Below are 22,655 nucleotides of genomic sequence, written 5' to 3'. Positions count from 1 at the left end.
CTTGTGTGTGTGTGTGTGTGTGTGTGTGTGTATTTGAATACGAACAAATTCATCCAATAGTTTAGAAGAACTCGCTGCTGTATGGGTGGAGAAATGAAGAGACATATTTTGGAGTAAAAAATATTATATTTGATGTGCATTATTTCCAGTTGAACTGACCTATAAATGCTCAGTATGAGGAGAAATCACTGGACAGAAACAGGTATACTTACAGCAAAATCATGTTTTCGATATCAAGGACACTGAAAATGCGTACTTCTGGGAAAATTCGCAAAGTGATTCGTTGCAGTATCACGATACTTTCTCTTTATCCTTGGTACAAGGAAAAGAGAAATTGTATTGTACATTCTTTGACACGGAAAATGATCACTCCTGTAGCATGAATATGTCTATCATTCGGTTAACGCGAGATTAACACGGGAAAATATTAAGCTTCAAGGTCCAATGATGAAGACATGTAGCAGCAACGTATCTGTATGTCACGAAACAATTACCTAAGAAGCCTTTATGACTTAGCGATGGAGCTATTTATTCTCGTCACAAAAACTGGGCTTCGAATCTCTCTATGTAAAACACATGTACAACAAGTGCACACCATGATTCCCGAGCTATTCCGAGCTGGTACTTACTGTACATATTAGAAACAGACATTTAACAACAAAATAATAATTTTGTGCATAGACACAACGTAGTAGCTCTTACAATTTGGGATACCTACAGTTTTTCGAATAGAGGCGCACCTCACCTAGCCAAACGGCTGCAGCATTGGTTTTCAACTCTGGTAACTCGGATATGAATCCACAAAAATCTAAGTGGAATTGTGTTGTGACAGACAAAGATGGTACTCCTGTTTCCTATACTGGCATTCCACCATTGTTCCATTAATCATCACCTTGCGGTGATATGTAGTTAGCTTCTCATGGTGCATCAAGGACAACACCTATGGCGGCAAAAAGAATTACAGCTTCGGAGCATTGCTCATAGATGAGGACGCTTAAGTGAATGACATAAAGTCAAGTACTCATCATTGGAATAAGAAAAAAGACTTTCCAAAAAAGCTTTCAAAATATTCAACTTTGCAGTTTTCCACGATCTTTTTTCACTGCCTCACTTGCAAAGATAGTAGTAACTGAGCTTGAAATGAAATGTGTTTATTATGGGGAATTCAGGGTAATGCGTCGTCATTAAATTGGAAATATAAAATGAAAAAAATTGTTGGAAAGTTCTAATTTGGATTCACTGTTAGAGATGAGTTCGCTAACTATACTTCTTTCCAACACTTGGGAAAAACGGTTACAGTAAAAATAAAATGTGCTAGGAATTTCAGCAAAGTACTATCACAGTCTAATATATACAGTCACGAAGCTTGAGTTGTGAGGGTGCTAGGAATAGACTGCACCGGTACTATTTCGCATTGTCTGTAATGAGGCGATATTAGCGATCCTAGTGGTTAGCAACTATCTAAGGATGCATATTTACTAAGTATTGAGCTTTGTGACTGTATATACTGGACTGTGGTACTATCGTAACAATTAATAACAATGAGGTGCTCATTTTAACTGAGCTTGATGTTTTATATTTTTAATTATACTAAAGCATAATGTCCATGTATTGTGGGTCCCTATCACCACGGCATGGCGCGTCCTCAGGCTGCAGATAGAGGAGACGGCCTCCAGATATGGAGGGTAGTTGCGAATATATTGAATAAGCAGTCGTGGACAGCCGATAAGGGTTGGACGAAGGGCTAACAACCCATCACCGTAAAAAGACGCTTGTTACGAATCCATACAATAACACATATGGGCGAATCCAGAAATGCATATAGTGTGTTAGTTGGGAGACCGGAGAGAAAAAGACCTTTGGGGAGGTCGAGACGTAGATGGGAAGATAATATTAAAATGGATTTGAGGGAGGTAGGATATGATGATAGAGACTAGATTAATCTTGTACAGGATAGGAACCGATGGTGGACTTATGTGAAAGTGACAATGAACCTGCGGGTTCCTTAAAAGCCATTTGCAAGTATGTAAGTAAAGCATAATGTACCCGTTATATTTCCATACTAGTAAGCCATGTTTTCCTTATATTACTCATGTTATATGCGCTGGCTAACATGAAGGCCTGAGGTAACACCAGGCAAATAGTGTATAAGACAATTGGTTTTATAGTTTCCTAGTACTGGTATATTCTACTAAATCTTGCGGTGCATATATATAAATCTTAATGAGCATATTTCAAACTTCTTTTGTCAATTATCAAGTATACAATGTGAAAGTCTTTGGAACTTCTGGGAACTGAACTAAAATAATAATTATATAGAGGAGTGTGACAAAACAGAGTTTTATTTTTACCAGAGACTGTACGCAAAAACTCACTGAGATGTGAAAGCTGAAAACATAAATTTAAAACTAAATTCTTGCACGACTATAATTTATGACATATCATCTCCTTACATATTCCTTCCTGGTGGCTACATCGTCTATACTAGACCATCACCCTGTCATGCAGGCAGTCAGGGTTCGAGTTCCAGTCAGGCATGGTGTTTTTCATTGACAAATCCATAGTGACACTTGGGGCAGAGAAGGTTACAGTTGGGGTTTTTCACGGGTTTCTCTCATTTCCGCAACATAGGCATCCACATCATTCCATAAACATCTTTGAATTCCACTATCATATTCATCTGCATTTCTCCGACCACTGATTGGTGACATGCAGAGGAGGCTTGTCCAGGGGCATATGAGGTTGTCTACATGCACCCTGGATACACAGTCGAGTGTTGTTGGTAAAGATGCATCTACTTGGGATTAGTTGGACCACAGAATGGCCAAAGTGCTGAGTCGTCATGATCCCCATGTAAATCAATCCACTCACATACATGGTGCTCTAAATTACAACTCTGTACTATAACAGTGATTTGTACATCAGTTTTACATTTAAACAGTAAATCGAGTCAAAACAAGAAAACCCACAGAACATTTTGAAAATACAAGAAATGAGGTAAACGAATATATCAATGAAATAATCTCAGAAAACATACCAGGAAAAATAGTAGAACACAACTGCATGCTAAATCTAGAAATTAGAAAAATAGTATACCCTTAAAGCAAAACAAATGAAATACAAACCATTCTGGACTCCAATTTGACCAACAAAAAGGATTAGAAACCTAACAAGGGAGAAGGCACAATAAATAGGAAACCAGACAGATGTACCTTAATAGTTCAGTAAAGAGAAGTAGCCAAGCTACGCCTCAACATAACTAAAGCAAAACGCAGTTTTTAAGCAACCTAAACTACCAACTTACTCACAAAAACCTATCACTTCGTGAGTAACTTAACAATAAATTCTTATCTATCACCAACAAAATAGATTTAATGATAAATGAAAAAGTAGTATCAGGCAGCAGAATGGTAGAAGAAAAGTGTATATGTATGTATGTATCCAATGCCTACCCACTTGACTTTACGTAATTCGGGTTCCGCATATTGCGGATAGATGACAGGACTGTGACTCATTTTCTAGTTGTACACCACTTCAGCAGGCCACATTGTACATGATCTGTATCTGTGGAGTGTTATGTCGTGTACTAGGGTGGGTGTATGTGTAAGCGTAGTGTCTAGAATGAGTGATGATGAAGAAGATGAGGAAGGGAGAAGGGGAAACTCAGTACTGGCACATAGCCTACTCCGGTAGAATAGCACCAAGGGGGTTGCCAGGCTTAATGTCCCCATCCGAAAGACGAATCACTATCAACAGTGACATATGCCTTCTCTTCATAAGCACTACAGAGAGATTTGGGATTTAACCCAGGCATATTGGTGCACAATCTAGTGATTAGAAGTCGGATAGAAGAAAAGTTTAACACCCATTTTGCAACATAGCAGTAAATTAATTAAACAAGCAAAAAGATGAAACCATAAAATATAAAAATAGGCGAAACACAGAACGAATCAAGCGAAAAAAGGCGCACACCTAAGACTTCTTCGCCAAAAATTTCATATTAGAAGAAATTAACAGAGCAATAGGCGTAACCCCTCTAAAAGTCAAGATGATAAAATATTTCCAGAGTTCCTAAATAACTTAGAAAAGCATACAACAAAATTTTAACACTATTCAAAACAAACTATCTTACTCAAAGAAGGTCATCATTATCCCACTGTGAATCCAGATAAATACAAACAATAGACTTCCTCATACCGACCAAGAGCCCTTACATCAGTACTAACAAAAGTATTAGAAAAATTGATATCAGCTCAGCTGGTTTATCCTCAAGATGTGAACAAATAGATGGAATCTTAGATTCTTTGCTGGGAAGCTGTAGCCTGAGAGATTGAACTCAGAATCGGCTTCTGACATTGTGAAAATTCCATTTATGAATTGGAGTCACTGTAAGGAGAAATTCGTTATATAGCTAAAATAAAATGGTAGTTGAGAGGAGTTTGAGTTTCGAAGTACCACTGAACTGGTAGGGTACTTGAAAACTCAAAACCTAACTGAATCGGGGATTGCAGAAACAGCACATGTCAATACGTCACACATAGTGACAGGTGCTGTTTCTGCAATCCCCGATTCAATTGTAATAAAGCCGAATTTAGATCAACCCATTCTAAGTCACTCCAAACATCCCATAACACTCAGAAAAAAAAAAACAAACAAACAAAGAGCCTACAACACCTTTGGAGAACCAAATTAATGCAATACTTAAAAAAAAGGAAAATTATTATAAAATAAAAGCCTCATTAAAGAAAACGCTGGCCTGCTCAAAACAATCCATCACCAATGGATTGCAATAAGGTATAAGTTAATGATCATGTTTCAAGGTATCCTCTTTACTCCATGAAGGCACATTTAGGACATACAGATCATAACAAGCAAAATGCATTGTCACTTCTTTCCTATGAAGCACAAAAGCACTGACTTCAAGCTTTTTTTTTATTTAGTTCTTGGTTATTTAACAATGCTGTATCAACTATTAGGTTATTTAACACAATGGGAATGATGATAGCGAGATGGTATTTGGCGAGATAAGGCCGAGGATTCGCTATAGATTACCTAACATTTGCCTTATGCTTGGGGAAAACCTCGGAAAAAACTCAACCAGGTAATCAGCCCAAGCAGGAATCGAAGACTTCATGTTTACAATGAAGTATTACAAATTAACTTTCCTTTTAAATTATTGGTTTATTCGCAGATAAGATGACGCAGCAACAATGGAGCAATGATGGAATGAATAACAGAGTAAATTGAAGTATTCAGAAATAATCAGCCCATCCCCCCCAAAACTGTTTTGTCCATAAGATGTGAACATACGGATGGAATCCTAGATTCTTTGCTGAGGAGCAGACACCAGAGAGACTGAACTCACAATCAGCCTCTGGCAATGTGAATATTCCATTTATGAGTTGAAGACACTGCAAGGTGAAATTCGTTACATAGTTAAAATAAAATGACAGTGGAGAGGAATTTGAATTTGGAAGCTGTCATTTTATAATGGTAAAGTTAGTGCAGAGTGCTCTCATTCAAGGAAAAGGTTCTTTAAAATGCCTTAAATCTATGTCAGGATCTATGGTTCTACTTTTCTGGGGGCGGGGGGGGGGGGAATTCATGCTACTCAACGATTTTCATTGATATTCAAAATCAATTATCTCGTGCTAGGTTTGAACCCAAAAACTCAGATCGTATAAAAGAAATAATCAATAGACCACCTAATGTGGAACAAAGTTTTAATTATGTCTGTCATTTGTAACAGTTAAGATTAAGGGAAGATTTGATGGTTTCTTATTTCTTCCTGGAAATTTTTTTACCATTGCTCATCCACTACTGTTGTTGTCATAATAACCATCATTAACAAAACTACAATAAACAATTCACATCACTGCATTCCAGTGCTGGGTAGGTGTGAACCAGGTATGCATACAAAACCTGGAAAATGAGTGGTATGGCATATAGAATGTAAATTTAATATTACCTTTATATAAAGTCACAATCAATACCAAACATTTTATTTTATTTAGGTTACATTTAATTACATAGGCTAGTATGAATACGATGAAAGCTCCTTTATAGCTATATAATATTAAGCTTAATGAAAATCTTATCAAATTTTACTTCTAACAATTTGGAATGGACATGATTCATATAACAAACGACAGCTGTGAGAAAGCAGGCCTCCTATGTTAACAATGTAAGTAGCAGGGTTTTTTCGTTTGAACTCTAATTTCTCAGTACCGGTATTATGTTAATTATTAATGTAAAAAAAATGTTTTATTCTCCAAAGACCTCAGCCTAGTTCAGACTGGTGTGAGACATGTTTGAGATCAGTAAGCTAGCATTATCTGTTTCAAATTTTGTACCAGGGGCGGTTTAACTCTTATGATGGAAGTTTTGTATGCTGCATTGGGTCAGAGTGACGAATGGATAAATCTCACCCTTGGCTCTCTTCATTGCGCATGTGTGGTATGTGACAGGGTTAGTGGGTTAGTTGAGAGGATATCTAACTGACGTGAGGCCATGGATATTAAATCATTGAAATCTTTTCACATATTCCTCGGCCTCACATCACCTAGATATCCCCTCAATTAATCCACCAAGCTTGTCATATATCTTGTTAAAACTTTCAGACAGCTTCAGAGTACACGATAAAGCTCTCGATTTAATGCTTACATCGGTGCACAGACGGTTAGCACATGAAGAGAGCTGAGGGTGAGATTTATTCACTCATATCAGTGTGTGTTAGCTGTGTTCTGATGGGAAGAAATTGGTTATTTGGTAAGTGTTGCTAATCTGACAATTTTAAACAGTTATTATCAATGCCATTATTGACAGAATTTGTCAGTTTTATAATACAGATATTATTAAATAATTGCAGTCTTTCTGTATAGCCGATTTATAATTTCAGTTGGAGACAAAATAGTTATATTAGCCACATTTGTCCAGTTGATTAGTGATTAGATGGTGCCAAACCTGTTACATTTGAGTATTAAAGACACAGTGACACAAACGTTGAAGTGAACAGGTTGGGAAAGCATAATATGAAGAATGCATATTTTGGTTAAGCAGTTTATTTAAACTGACTATTACACTGCTACTACGTCATACTACTTTTGACCAATAAAACGGTATGGAATGACGTGTTTCAACCGATCATGGCTGCTTAACCTACATTTTTTATTATCTCTTTATCATTTGTTTCTTTGTTTGCCAACATTGTACTTTCAATAATCATACGTTTTAAAATGATTTATGTTTATTTCATCATTCTTAATTAAAACTTTTCTATTATTTATCTTGTTTATATTATTTAGGTTATGTTATAGCTTCTGCTGTATGAGATTATGAATAGTCGCGTATCAGAGATTGTTTAATATATTATAGCCTACTGATAATTTAAGTGAAATGAAACTGTTTTAATAAAAATGAAACTGAATCAACAAAGCCTTCTTGACTAGTAATTGAAGCCATGACATGCAGAACAACACAAGTACAGTGACTAACGTTTTGAGATAAAGTTTTTTTTTTTATCTCTGAATTTACTAAAGCTACCAAACAATTTTTTTCACAATAACTGTATATTAGGAATATTTTAAGCCAGAAACAATGTCAGCAAGTTATATAATGCCAGATTTCCTACATTTTTATTCAATTGAAAATCATGTTTTTGTGCTGTTTTGAATGTTACTGACTCAAAAAAGGATTTATTGGGAAAAAATACTGAGTAATAATGTGAAATATTTGTATTTAATATTAGAAATGCATTTTTAACGTATCAATAGTATTTCAAGTTATATAAAATATTATTACATTTTGTTCACTAAGAGTACTTTGCATTAATCATAGGCCCACACTTCACTATGAGATTCATCATTAACACTTTGTTTATTTGCATATTTCTGAATAAGGCCTTCATAGTATGGTCGATGTTGAGGATTAATTGCAGACAGATACTTTTTTATATGAGCAGCCTCTGCAGATTTCAGTTTAATTTCACCTTCATATGCCTTTTTAAGTGAAGCGAGATCAATGTTTCACTTCCCTTTAAATTGATAGTTTTCGGTTACAAAGCCACCTGCTTACAGTCAAGCTATTGGATCTGTATTCTATTGTTTTGTAAGATGTGATCTTCCATTTCCCTGACTTTTTGAAAGTGGCACTGGTGTCTTGATCTTTGAAAATAATGTTTTAAAATCTTTCAACATAGACTGATCAACATTAGCTGCTTTCATGACATCTTTCCACTCTTCTGAAGTGTACACAGAATCTTTTTTCTTATTTTTCAGTTCAATGCGACCAAAATCTCGGTCACATAACGAGTAGGTGTGTCCCTTTGTTGGAACGTCCAGTCTTGATCATATGATGAAAATATTTTACAACAGTATTTGAGAGATGCATGCATCATTGAATAGACATACATATAGCTTTAGTACTGTTTCACTAATATTGTGCCTAATAAAATGGTCTAGCAATGATGAAGTCTCATTTGGTGTCTTTTTGCCCACTAACTCTGTATAAGGAGACATAAATCCTTTGTTATCAGACAATCTGTGTATGCCAAAAACCTACAGCCACAGCTGCCTAGCATAGAACATTTCAGTCACAGGAATATGTGGATATGGTATGTTCTGCATATAATCGAAGACTATGCATTCTGATATACAAAACTCTACCCCTTCATCCTTCACTAGCAACTCACATTCTTTCATAGAGGTATCATGGTAAAACTTCTTAGCTTTGACTTTGTGAAGTTTGTGTTCAATTTTTAGATTGTTTCTTACACATTGAATTAGTTCACAATGATTATCAAGTTTAATACAACATACAATCTCTAAAAAAATATACCATTACACACCAACGCTGCTATGTGGGAGAAAATCAAACTATGAATTTGTGCTGTTCTGAATATCAACTTCAGAAACTTACAGTAGTGTCAGTGATATTCAGAAGAACTTAAATTATGGAACTTGTGATGTTATGAATATCACTGCCACTAAAAGGCTGGTTTTTGTGTCATTTTGATTCTCAACATATAGGTCTGAGTGAGACGAATTCATTGATACCCATAACTCATATAGTGTCAAAAAGTGGATTTGTGCTGTTCTGTATGTCATCGCTTCAATTGTCCATAGAGTTCAATAAAGATTGTATAGTTGGCACAACTGGTAACAAGAGAACAGCTGATCATAACACACTACTGCCATCTAGCAGAATATTTGTAATGATGAGATGGTACAATAATGCATTATCAAGACGGTTTAGTATTTTAGTAAGTCAATTAATATTTTATTATATTAGAGTAACTTACTGTATTTCTTCTAATCTTTAATATTACTTTCTTCTAATCATTTAATAGTAAATTAAATCTCACTCGAGTTTTTGATTTTCTCTAGATAAATCAAAAACTCTAGTGCAGTGCTTCCCAAAGTGGGGGTCGTGTAAAGAGCTAAGGAGTTCCCAAAATCATTTACAAAATGAAACAAAAAACTCTTTATTAATATAAATTATTTGCCTTTCATTTAGAAACATAAATGGGGTTGAATATAAAAATAAAAAAAATTGTTAGTGATTAATTAAAATCTGAAGTAAAAAATAATTAATGTGATAAATGTAGCCTAGCTGTAATTCTCAAATTTCCACTATTATTTTCAATTTTTCACTTTTGTTTTGATGGCAATAATAGACTACTGTTGAAGACTCTAATCTTGGAACCTGACAGGAATGCGACGCGACCCTACAGTTCGCGATAGTGACCCCTATTAGTAATGCTAGCTTGCTACCAGCTGTCAAAAAATTGTGTTACCTACCTCATAGCGGAAGCTGTCCCATGTCAGCGTCACATTCAGGTGCGGTGTCACTGTTCTCACTACCCTTACTGCCATCACTATCATCAGTATTACTATTGTTATCACTATCACTACCACTGCCGTAAACCCCCTTAAATTTATAATAATTAGGCTTGTAATGTTGGGGACTGATAGGATGCGTTACGGTGGTTTCAAGTTAGCTATCCGTTCAGCAGTCAGTACTCTAGCATGCGTAAATAGTGTACCTGCTGAATAATAATGCCCAAGGTTGAAGGTGTTCAGGCGCACATTTTTGCAGCAAAATTTGGTGAGTGTTTTGAAGTGAATGACGGGAATATTATATGTAAATTATGTAATATAAATATACGAGATTACAAGCGATATTATATACGAGATATTGCAGCACAAGAAAATCAAGGAGGAAACTCAAACCCACGAATAATTGTACAGTATGATCACAGTCTACTATATACAGTCGCGAAGCTTGAGGTGATTTTTTGCAAATCTCGCGATAAAGCACTCCAAGCGGTTAGCAACTAGAAACAATAGACTGTCCACGGTCGACTTTGGACTGTGTCGTATTTCCATCGAGTGCTAGCTCGTTGCGTATTTCACATTGATGCTTGTGAAATGTTCGTTATTGGTTGTAATGAAAATGTTAATGGCTAAAGTACAGTAATTGGAATAATAATATTTTACTAGAGACGTAGAAACATTTAGTTTATTTTTTTTTTATTTTAATGTACCGAAGTACATATGGTATTTCCATGCAGATATTCTGCGTCATCATACGATGAAAGAGTAATGGAACGGAGAAAAATTCTCTCCGGCGCCGGGATTTGAACCCGGGTTTTCAGCTCTACTTGCTGATGCTTTATCCACTAAGCCACACCGGATACAACTCTGACGCCGGTTAGAATTGTCTCAGATTAAGCTCCAACTCTTGGGTTCCCTCTAGTGGCCGCCCTCTGCACTACATCATAGATGTCTATGAACGCAGGACCGAAGTCCACACATGTGCTGAGGTGTACTCGATATGAGTGACTAGTTGACCGGGATCCGACGGAATAAGTGCCGTCTTAAATCACGAAGTGATTTACGCATATCATATATATTATTTTAATGTACCGAAGTACATATGGTATTTCCATGCAGATATTCTGCGTCATCATACTATGAAAGAGTAATGGAACGGAGAAAAATTCTCTCCGGCGCCAGGATTTGAACCCGGGTTTTCAGCTCTACGTGCTGATGCTTTATCCACTAAGCCACACCGGATACAACTCCGACGCCGGTTAGAATTGTCTCAGATTAAGCTCCAACTCTTGGGTTCCCTCTAGTGGCCGCCCTCTGCACTACGTCATAGATGTCTATGAACAGTGAAAACCCGGGTTCAAATCCCGGCGCCGGAGAGAATTTTTCTCCGTTCCATTACTCTTTCATCGTATGATGACGCAGAATATCTGCATGGAAATACCATATGTACTTCGGTACATTAAAATAATATATATGATATGCGTAAATCACTTCGTAATTTAAGACGGCGCTTATTCCGTCGGATCCTGGCCAACTAGTCACTCATATCGAGTGCACCTCAGCACATGTGTGGACTTCGGTCCTGCGTTCATAGACATCTATGACGTAGTGCAGAGGGCGGCCACTAGAGGGAACCCAAGAGTTGGAGCTTAATCTGAGACAATTCTAACCGGCGTCGGAGTTGTATCCGGTGTGGCTTAGTGGATAAAGCATCAGCACGTAGAGCTGAAAACCCGGGTTCAAATCCCGGCGCCAGAGAGAATTTTTCTCCGTTCCATTACTCTTTCATCGTATGATGACGCAGAATATCTGCATGGAAATACCATATGTACTTCGGTACATTAAAATAATATATATGATATGCGTAAATCACTTCGTGATTTAAGACGGCGCTTATTCCGTCGGATCCCGGCCAACTAGTCACTCATATCGAGTGCACCTCAGCACATGTGTGGACTTCGGTCCTGCGTTCATAGACATCTATGACGTAGTGCAGAGGGCGGCCACTAGAGGGAACCCAAGAGTTGGAGCTTAATCTGAGACAATTCTAACCGGCGTCGGAGTTGTATCCGGTGTGGCTTAGTGGATAAAGCATCAGCACGTAGAGCTGAAAACCCGGGTTCAAATCCCGGCGCCGGAGAGAATTTTTCTCCATTCCATTACTCTTTCATCGTAACATTAAGTTTGTTTTAATGAAATTTATTGAGCACGTTTTATTTTCAATTCTGGTGGGATTATTATTGCTTAGGCCTAGTTTTTTTTTTTCAAAGGATATGTTTTTAATTATAGCTGTTAATTTTGTTGTTATTTTTATTTGTTACTTTACTAGAGACGTAGAAAAAGTCTGTTACAATAAAATTTATGGTTCACGTTTTATTTCCAATTTTGGTGTGATTATTATTGCTTAACCTCATCCCACTTTGTTAACTACGTAAGCCTACACTACAAGTACCGGTACACGTAAGTTACTCCATTAATTCATATTTCCATTATTATTGTTGTAAAGGGAAATGAAAATTAATATTTATTGGTTTCATAGTTAATTATCACTATAATCTTGAATGAGTGAAGCGATTATAGTAAATTTCAGTTCGTTTTGCACAAACAAAAATAATATTAACCTATTTCTTGCAGGTATCTTCGAGTTTATGGTGGAATTTAATATACTTCATTAAAATAATAAATTAACTTTATGCATTTAATAATGGAAGGAAGGTGTTACTTTTTCCAAAAGAACACAACGAAAGTGTAACATATTTTGTCGTCTACTAGGAGAGAGATCTGCGATGATGAGGCGATAATAGCGATCCTAGTGGTGGGCAACTACCCATGTTTGCATTTTTACTACATATTGAGCTTCGCGACTGTATATAGTAGACTGTGGTATGATAGTACTGCACATAACGAAAAGTGCGTAAAAATATATCTTTGTAATGCTATGTAGCGTATATTTACATACTTTTAGAGTTGTCCAGTTTTGTTTATATTCACCTTCTTATTCGTGTAATTGATAGCAGAACCAAGTCAATGTCCTCGTACTAGCTCACATCCCCGGCCTATGTACCATGCTGCAATCAACTTGTACAATCTGTCCCCAATATTACAAGTCTAATAATAATTTTATTAATCACATATGATAAGAGTTCATCTTTTTCTCAGTATTTTTTTTCTATATTTTCAATGTGTCTACAGAATCCTTCTCAGTTTCATTTGTCACAAGAGAAAGTGCAGTTTTTGTCACGCATTAATTTCTGTAAATTTAAATCGCCCATGACATTATTGTCCCTGACAATACGTTTCACTTTAGTTCAAGCCAATTCAATTGGAATCAACTCGCACATATAAGGCGACAATCTAAGAACTTTGTGGTTACCGGTATGTTGTTCCAAAATGTTGTAAATTCTGTAATTTTTTGCTTTGGCTTCAGAGATAGAATAAGGTTATAGAGGTCGTCCTTTCTCATACTTTCATCACAGTTCACTTCTTTCTTACGAAGCCAAGAGATCATGTCTGTCTTTACTGCATATACAGATGGCGGTTTGTCGATCTGGAGACAGTAATACGGAGCGTTGTTGAGAACAATAACTGATTGAGGAGGAAGATTGGATATCAACTTTTGTATTACCCATCTTTCAAAATTTTCGGCGTTCGTCTGACCGTGGTAATCTCCTGTTGCACTTCCGGCTTTATAATATAAGTTCTGCATTAGGAAGGAAGCCATTAATTCTTCTTGCATGTACCACAATCAATCTTAGTTCATAGTTTACATTCGTGTGGACATTTTGCCAACATTATCGAAATGTCATACTCCTATTCACCCAGGTCTCTTCTATATAAAAAAAACTGAATGTCATTGCTCCGGAATTCATTTATTTGCACCGGATATTTCGATCTCCAATCTACGATGGGTGAAATTATTTTCAGAACGTCTAGTAATATTGAACACGTGCAATGATGATACACAAGCTTCAGTACGTTATCTGTTGTTTTTGATTCCCCGCTTAGCCCCCCTTCATCACACCTCAAGTTCCAAGATTGCAGGATATATATATACAGGCCTCTTGATTGCAGTCTTCAACAGTAGTAGCCCTATGTTAGCAGTACCGTAAATTCTATTCCATTTTGAAGTTCATTTTCTTACATGATTACTATCGATTCTCTTAAAATTATCGCACCTACCCTTTTCTGTATTTTTACTTGCATACAATCACTTCCTTTAAAATCACTCCTGCATTCCAAAATAACTTATCTAACAATACGTAAAAGTCTTTAGCTTATTTATAATGGAAGACTGTTCTGTATTAGCGATAACGCTTCCGTTATCTTTAATTTACCATAATCGCATTACTTAAAAAATACCAGTTATTTGCTTGCCTGAATGCAGGGTACGAATTACTGGAGGGGGGGGGGATTCTCCCCTTGTTGGAAACTTGTTCCCCTCTCATGAATTCATATTAACATCCCTGCCAGGGATAACTTCATCACAGTAATGTCAACAACAGCAATAATAATAATATTAATAATAATCATAATAATAATAATAATTATAATAATAATTTTATGTATGTATTGTCTGTCTAGAATTCTATCCCTTCCTCATCAGAAATCTTAATTCGCACCCTGCCTGAATGTTACAATACTAATTTGTTTTTCTTTTCGTCAAGGTACCTGAATATGTCAGTGCTTGTGTAGCCAGTACCGATACCACGTTGTTTTATATCTCCCTTTGTATATCATGCCATTGTTTTTATTGTTCCATAAATGAAGTGAAATACAGTAGATGATGTATAATTTTTTTTAATCGTGACACTTGTTTCCTACGATAGACCATATTACCAGTGTGAATTTGTACATCCAAAATGTAGGCCTAATTTTTTATGTAATCTATGTTGCATATCTACGTGTGTATTTAAACAGATGCACTTCTAGGATTGTACAAGTAATAATAATAATATACTTTTTTTTTCTTTCTTTCAGTCATCAAATAAACTTGCTGCCATTTGAAATCACGGAAAACGTAAAATCCTTCAATCGTAAAAAGGAGTATGAATTTATCGTAAACAATGATCTGTACAAACTGTAGGTATACTGTACATGTGCTTAATGAAACAGTCAATGTTTTGTTTTAATCAAACAGTTCTATGCAGTGACACTAGTAAAAGCAATTCTAAACATTTCAAAAGGAAAACTTTCCAAGTTAGCAATGCAATTTTTAACATACTTTCGTAAGAAATGTAACGCATTAGGTATTTCACAATTCTTTACGTACGCACGCACTCCAGAAATAATGTGAAAAGAAATGAACCATTTTTCTCATTCTATTCGACTTCCCACTAGGCCTACATTGTACTGAATGTCGAAACTCATTACATGACTAATTTTCATTTCTGGTCAAATAGAAAATCCTGAAGACTCATTGTTCTCCGACATTAGGACTACTTGCATAAACCCATTCATTAAAGAAATTATCTCCCTTATCTTGTATTCGATTTTATGAATGAACGACTCAACGGCATTCGTGTTTTTGTCACGGACTTGTAACTTTTCATGTGTATGTTGATGTGTGAGTCGATCAGTGGGAGGCGTTGTATGACCTTCGCCAAATGTCATAATCACTCCATTGTTAAAATTTGTAACCTCAAGAATACATCAGCATTGATAAATTCACAAACTATTTCAAAATACAAATATTACATCTAATACACTTGGTTTCATACACATTTTCAAGAAAAGACCAAAGACATTTCGTCTAATCAATTTTTCATCACTATTTAAAGGAATGAAAATCGCCCGTTACTTGAACTAGAGCACATAAAATTATGAAAGAGATCGCTGACTGTTACCTATTTCGAGTTCCCCCACTTCATAACACTTCGTACGGAAATAATATCCCATTATCTTGTATATCATATTCACACCACCTGTTCCAGAACGTGTTGACAAACAGGCATTTCATGAGTGTATTCTTGCGATTTAGAAGCGAATTACACTCTGTTCTCCAATATATAACACAATTCTACACTGGAACTTCGTAAAACAAATACATTTATGTTTACGCAACTCACCAATCTTTATTTTCAAGCGCTCTTCGACCCGAACCTTGTTTCTTTCTTCCGCCATATTGACTCCATCCCGTTGTAAGCGACTGACAAACGCTGTGAATGAAGGCTGGCAGGGAGCTGGCTGGCCCCTTCACACTCTCTCTCTCTCGCTCACTCTCTTTCTCTTTTTCTCACTGTTCCTCTCTTCACTCCCCGTCCTGCCACGACAACCTCCCGACTTCCTGAATGTCGCAACTTCCTCTTACCCCGATTTTCGTTGCCGTCAACACGCGAGTGGGGGAAAAAAGGGGCGACCACACCTCTTGTATTACATTTCCGGCCTCTTATAAATGATAAGACTTCGGGATTATATTTACTGAAAAGAAAGAAGCGATTATCACAATTCGAAATCCGTGACTGCCATGCTGCCTACAAAAGCTACCATTATGATTAGCCACAAAAGTACGAGAGGATTCTAAAATTCCCATGACCTAGTAAAATTATTTATTCTTTGAAAAGAAAGAAACAAAAGATATACTAATTACGAGTCTTTGCTCTCTTCTTGTCGTCATGGATACATGATTGTGTATTTTCTCAAGCCAGTGTGAATGTGCTCTCTCTCTCTCTCTCCCTCCCCCTCCCTCCTCTCCCCCACCTAGACCCAGAGGAGATCTATGAATGAAATGTACAGTCACGCAAAACGTTACGAAACACGAACATCACATTGTGGCATGTGACATTTCATGCAACAACTTGAAGCTCTAGTGTCAGAGCAAAAAGTCTTGTAATATTTCATATTTGTCCATATCTGAAGTAGTTCTGGATGTATCGACAGCAATATCCCATTTGAAACTTCCTTTTCCTGATCATGTGTGATGTTTTTATTTCCTACATATGAAGTGGTCACACGCACTTCCTGTATTTACTCCTCTTTCCTCTCTTTCACCCGCTCCACGCCTCATTTTCATCCCCGGGTTTGGGATGTTGAGGTTTTGCTAGCGGAAAAGCATCCCACAAAGCAGAACACTACGTTTAGCAGAAAACAAGTTGTTATTTCAGTTTATAACGAAAAAAATATGATAAATTTGTATATTTCTATTGATTGTGTTACATAGTAGCAAACAAAATTAGGGTGAGCAGGAAGAAACCTGACGCGACATATTATGTTCCCTTATATTAAATATACATCTAATTTATATAAAGATATAACACTAACCTGCGTTATCGATTAAGCCAACCACAGCATACAAGTGCAATTCAACAGACAGTTGATAGAGAGCAGCACATTATGATAATACATTAAAATTGAGTCGATTTAATTGACTAAATAGCAGAACGCGATTGACTTATTCAAATTAAACACTTTCGAATATTCATAATTTATTTTTATTAACGTTAAGAATTAAGATGGAAAAATATCACCGCTTACTCCATTTATAACGATACAGAAACAAGTTACAATAGTTTCAACAGCAGTTTCTCAAACACATTTAACAAAAGCGCAAAGAATTCATATCCCCTGGGTAACTTGCACTAGAAAATCCAAAAAGTAGGCATACGTATTGTTAATAAATGCAGTTCATATAGTAAAACAAATATTTGGCTTTATAACAATACTCTTAAATCTTTATTTACACGACATTAAATTTCTGAATGTATAGAATAAACCTATGTTACCTGCAGGGGAGCAACGTATGTTATACGGACCCGCCTGCAAAAATAAAACTTCGGGACCCCTAAAATAGTGTATAATCTACCAATAACTAACACTAACATAAATATAATTACATCAGGTAGAAGTTCAACTTTAATGCAACATATTTTCACGTTATAAGAACAAAGGTATTAATAACGATTAATACCTTTGCAGTGGTTCCCAACCTTTTTGGACTGACGATACACTTCACTGAACACCCACGATATCGCGACACACTTATTTGTTTTTATTAAAAATAATGATATAATAATAACAACTAAAAAGGTGGTGGAACTCTGTGTAGAATATTTTATAGCGGACGGGGAGATGGTTACTGTTCACTGCAAGTTTTCAGACTCCTTTTTTGTCCAACTAAGACTTTCGAGGTCTAAGCGGAATTCAAAGAAAAATAATATTAAAAACATAGTTACTGACACATATTTCGGTTCCATGATGAAAAATGTAACAAAAAGGTACAAGAATGCCGTTCCAGAGAGTTCCGTTAGAAAAGAGCACTTATAACAATTTCTATATAGTGTCGGACATCCAGTCACAGTCCAATACATACATACATATATATATATATATATATATATATATATATATATATTAGACTGTGCATCCAGTATTGTAAATAGGTCGATGTTAACACGCAATCGAAAATTATAAAAAGAAAACAAGCAGTAACTTGAGTGGCATTAGAAAAAAAAAAAACAAATGTATGTGTCAAAAATCTCAACCTGTCTATGCTGTATGTCCGATAAAAGAATTTTATTTTAGTTTTTGGAAATGCGCCTATTTAAATTAATGTGAATTCTGCGCTTGGTGAGTTGCATAGAGTTTCTCTATACGTGGCCTTAGGATTGACATGCCAAAACGTAAATCATCTTCAAGATGCAGCAGTGTGTTACTTTGTCTAGAGTTCACTATTTTCATGGTAGAAAATCCTGATTCACACAAGTATGACGTTGAAAACGACAGTTCTAAATGTCTTTAGTTTATTCGGCACCATAGAGTGCTTTGACAAAACATTTCCATTTATAAGACACTCGGAATTTTGTTTATATTAATCTCCACGACACGTAAAACCATATTACAAGTAGGCTATTCATCACTATAGGCCCTAATATTTACGAAACGCAGTACGTTTTTGTGAACCCTGAAGGGAACTTTCGCTCATATTATTTGAATTAGCACTGCTGTCACCTAACCCAGAACTTAATTCAGATTGTGTTTTTTGAATTAAAAATTTGTCCATAAAAATCTAAATAAAACACTTTTGATAAGATAATCGCACTATCTGTTCCAACGATTCTAGACTCTGATTATTACTAAATGGGGAGAGTAAATGAATTACTAAGATTTGTTGCAAGTGTTTACTTTCATTCGAATTATCGCCAGGCAGAAAAATTAAACTGAGCATTGTTACAGGTGTTTCACGTTTCATTGGTAAAGTCTGTCTCAAAATAAAATGTATCACATCAAAGATTTCGTTGTAAATAAAAAAATACAAAATACGTTGTAATGAGATTTTCTGGATGGCATAAAATTGATTTTTCAATTCCAAAATTTCGCGACACACTCCATGGGGCTGCGCGACACACTGGTTGCATTATTGTAAGATTATTAAAATAAAAACAATTATTAATCAATTTTATTAAAAAACAAAATGTTTAATATACACTATAGTGATTAAGTAGGCGGGTAGGCGTATCAATAAGCATATACTTCTATCTGCTGTTTGTTATACTTATAAAACTTTACTGTACTCACATTGATCTCTAGTGAAACTGGACCATGCGGCGTGCTTTCTTTGATGCGAAAGTATTGGTGATTTCACTGACATCACATTCGATACTGAAGAGGCTGAGTTCACTAATTGTAAGTCTGTCTTGGGTCATAGGATTCCGCAGATAGTTCTTTATAAGTTATAGCTTCGAAAATGATCGTTCGGCCAAAGAAACAGTAACCGGAATAGTTAGAAATAGGTAAAATGCCGTGCATAAGTCTGGAACTAATAGATTTGTTAGGTCAGCTACAGAGGTTAATGAGGCTGTTTTTTTTCAGAGCGTTTCTGAAACCTATTAGCCTACCTGGTCTCGGAATTCACTGGATAAATCTTCCTGATATTCATTTTGAAGAACCACTGCTGCATTGTGAATCTCTTCGTCGGAGGCAGAATTTAGAAATGTTGGGGAAATAATTTTGAAGAAATGGTTAACATTATGCATACCCTCAAATCTGTTTTTTTTTAATTGGGCTACAATAATGTCCAAATAGCCATTAAAACAGTGGTTCTGAAATATTATATCTTTGAATCTACTAGCCCAGGCCTGCAGAACTGTAGCTTCTCAGAGCGACTGCTATACTCCCCTTTCTTACCCCAGCCACCTTTTCTACCAGTGCGGTCATGACGTTCTAGTTACGCTTGGCTGCATTAACATTCATTCGCGGCAGCAGCTATACAATACGCTATCAAGAATTACAAATGAACAGACAATAAAATCCTTAGGAACATACCTTTAGAAAGTAAGAGAAAAATGAATGAGGGAAATAAATTAAAAGACATGTAAAATAAATTTTAAAATGTATGTGTGCATATAATGTAAGAAGGTCTACCTATGTATATATCGTCCTATTACTAGTAAAGCCGATTAAATCCACTTTTTGTGTAAAATAAGTTAAGTACAGTCCCTGACATATCTTTCCGTGCTCTGTATTCTACTAAAATGTAATAAGTCCGAAATGTTGCTTGCAGGCAACAAACCAATTACTTTATTTGAAGAATTTATTATGATTTTTCGTGCATTCATAAAGTTTTAAATTTATGTTTTTACAAAACTTGTACTACTGGTCTTAACTGGTTTCACTAGTAATAGAACGATAAATAAATTGTACGTTGATAAGTGAGTGATAGCTATATGACCGGATGCCAATGCTGTCATTCAACATTGTAACGCACCCCAGCCAAATAAATAAATAAATAAATAAATAAATAAATAAATAAATAAATAAATAAATAAATAAATAAATAAATAAATAAATAAGTCAGTGAATGAGTGGGTAAATAAATAAATAAATACTTACGTAAATAAGTAAATAAATAAATAAATAGGCCTAAATAAGTAAGTACCTAATAAGTAAACAAACAAACAAATAATACGCGTACTGCAGTTTAAAGAGAACTGGAACATGGCAAAATCTAAACCCGTGAAGGAATACTACTTCCAAAGGAAATGGGAATATTATTATTTTGTGCGAGATCGTGCGTATTTGCTTGTTTTCCGCACAGAACCAATACGCGGTAAGTGTGAAATACCACATTCAGTATTCCCAACGTAACACACATAACAATTTCCCTCTTCTTACCGCTTAAACGCGACATTCATTTTACTGCTTTAGGCTTTTAACATATTATTTTTAGAGACGTTTAACATAGTAATAATTATAAATTGGAAACTTACCACTGCAGTTTCACCTCAATTGCAATGTTAATTATTGTTTTTAAATATTTGCAAAAATTAAGTAAAGTCTACTACTCCACGAAACTTATTGCATTCCTGATACAAGTAACATTAAGGAAGCCGTGAAAAAATCAACGAGATTCCAGATGCCGATGTTATTACTGCAATATGTTATATAAATAATATTGTTAAAATATTAAAATGAAAAATAAATCATTACATAACCTTACCGTTTGTTTTAAGTTCGCATTTATAGACTGGGGGAAAAAAAGACAGACGTATATCACGGCCTGCTGGAGTATAGTAAACACAGAAAACATTTTACAGCAACAATGTTGAAGAAAGATATTTTGGTGTTCCGAAGTTGGCGTCATTAAACAGAAACCAACATGGAGATTTCATTGCAACTAATTAGAAATTCGTCTTTCAGGTATGTAATAAACGATCTTCGCACAAAATAATGTACGATACACGAGCGGTATGTTTGTTTTCATGTTCTCGGAAATTAAAAAAGCTCAACTACGTTTCGCTTTTTCAATCTTTTCCTCGAACATGAAAACGTCAACATACCGCTCTTGTAACGTATATTACTATTGTTGTTGAAGACAAAAGAAGTGCTTGTTTACTGTGTCCCATCAAATTTATTTCCACTCGTCATTTCAATATTAAACCACATTTCAACAAAGTCCATATTAAGAATTATGGAATGCACAAACTTTCGGGTAAGTTCATTATTACGATCTGTATATTGATTATTTATTTATATACTGTAAAATTAAGGACGTCACTCGTTGTGTTCATTTTGAATTGAAATTAATAGTGACTTTCAAGGTTCATTACTTAAATGCTATAAATTTATGTTTCCGTAGGTGATAGGAGGAAAGTTTTCGAAAATCTAAAACAGATTAGGTGCAAAGAAATCTCAAAGAAACTACCGACAGGAAATCTAGCATAATTCTAAACCTTGAAACGAGATAACGCATTATAAAAACAATGAATTTATTACAATCCTTTTTGAAAATTACATGCCGCCACTGATGGACCTTTGACGACAAGAGAAGGTAAATAACTCTACGCGGAAGTCGTTCATCCCCAATAGAAGTGGAGTGAGGCTGACGTCACATTTTCCCTACTTCCGAGTTCTGCAGGCCTGTACTAGCTGCTCGCTCTGACCAATTCATAAAAATGTGTTTTTTTTTTTTTTTTTTTTTTCACCGAAATGTTTCATTTTCAAATTGTGGTGGAATGCTCCAGCTCTTTGCCAAAGATGTAGCTAATGACATTGCTTCTTCAAAATTATTTCGGTAACAAGATAAATTATCAACTGCATTCTGAATAAGAGTACACGCTTTATCAAGCTCTACATTTTCCGATTGTAGGCCTATAATTTGGATGCTAAACTAATACATTCTAGAATCTTTGATTGCAACACTATCTGCAAATGAATTGAAATTTCTCTAATTGGTTTTTCAAAGCAACAGCTTGTTCGCTTTCTACTTTTTTTTTTCTTTTAAGATATCAATATTAATTTTGACAGAGCTTTGAATAGGGGTGAGAGGGACAAAGTGAAAGGGAGAGCAAAGTGAAAAATTTGAAATAACTCTCTAAACTTCAATTTGTG

General features: G+C 35.5%; 1 protein-coding gene across 2 annotated transcripts in view; it reads right to left on the bottom strand.

Moving 5' to 3' along the window:
- RasGAP1 (Ras GTPase activating protein 1) overlaps window positions 1-16,061 on the bottom strand; it is a 102,668-nt gene extending 86,607 nt beyond the window's left edge. For both annotated transcript variants that reach the window (XM_069833550.1, XM_069833551.1), the window contains exon 1: window positions 15,899-16,061. In XM_069833550.1, the coding sequence (XP_069689651.1) occupies window positions 15,899-15,953 (55 nt within the window). In that variant the 5' untranslated portion in view covers window positions 15,954-16,061. The remainder of the gene's footprint in view (window positions 1-15,898) is intronic.
- Between the last annotated feature and the right edge of the window lie 6,594 nt (window positions 16,062-22,655).

The sequence above is a fragment of the Periplaneta americana genome, chromosome 8 (assembly GCF_040183065.1).
Source record: "Periplaneta americana isolate PAMFEO1 chromosome 8, P.americana_PAMFEO1_priV1, whole genome shotgun sequence".
NCBI classification, from domain to species: domain Eukaryota; kingdom Metazoa; phylum Arthropoda; class Insecta; order Blattodea; family Blattidae; genus Periplaneta; species Periplaneta americana.
Note: the sequence above shows the minus strand (reverse complement) of the source record. Positions and strands in the feature narration are given on the sequence as shown.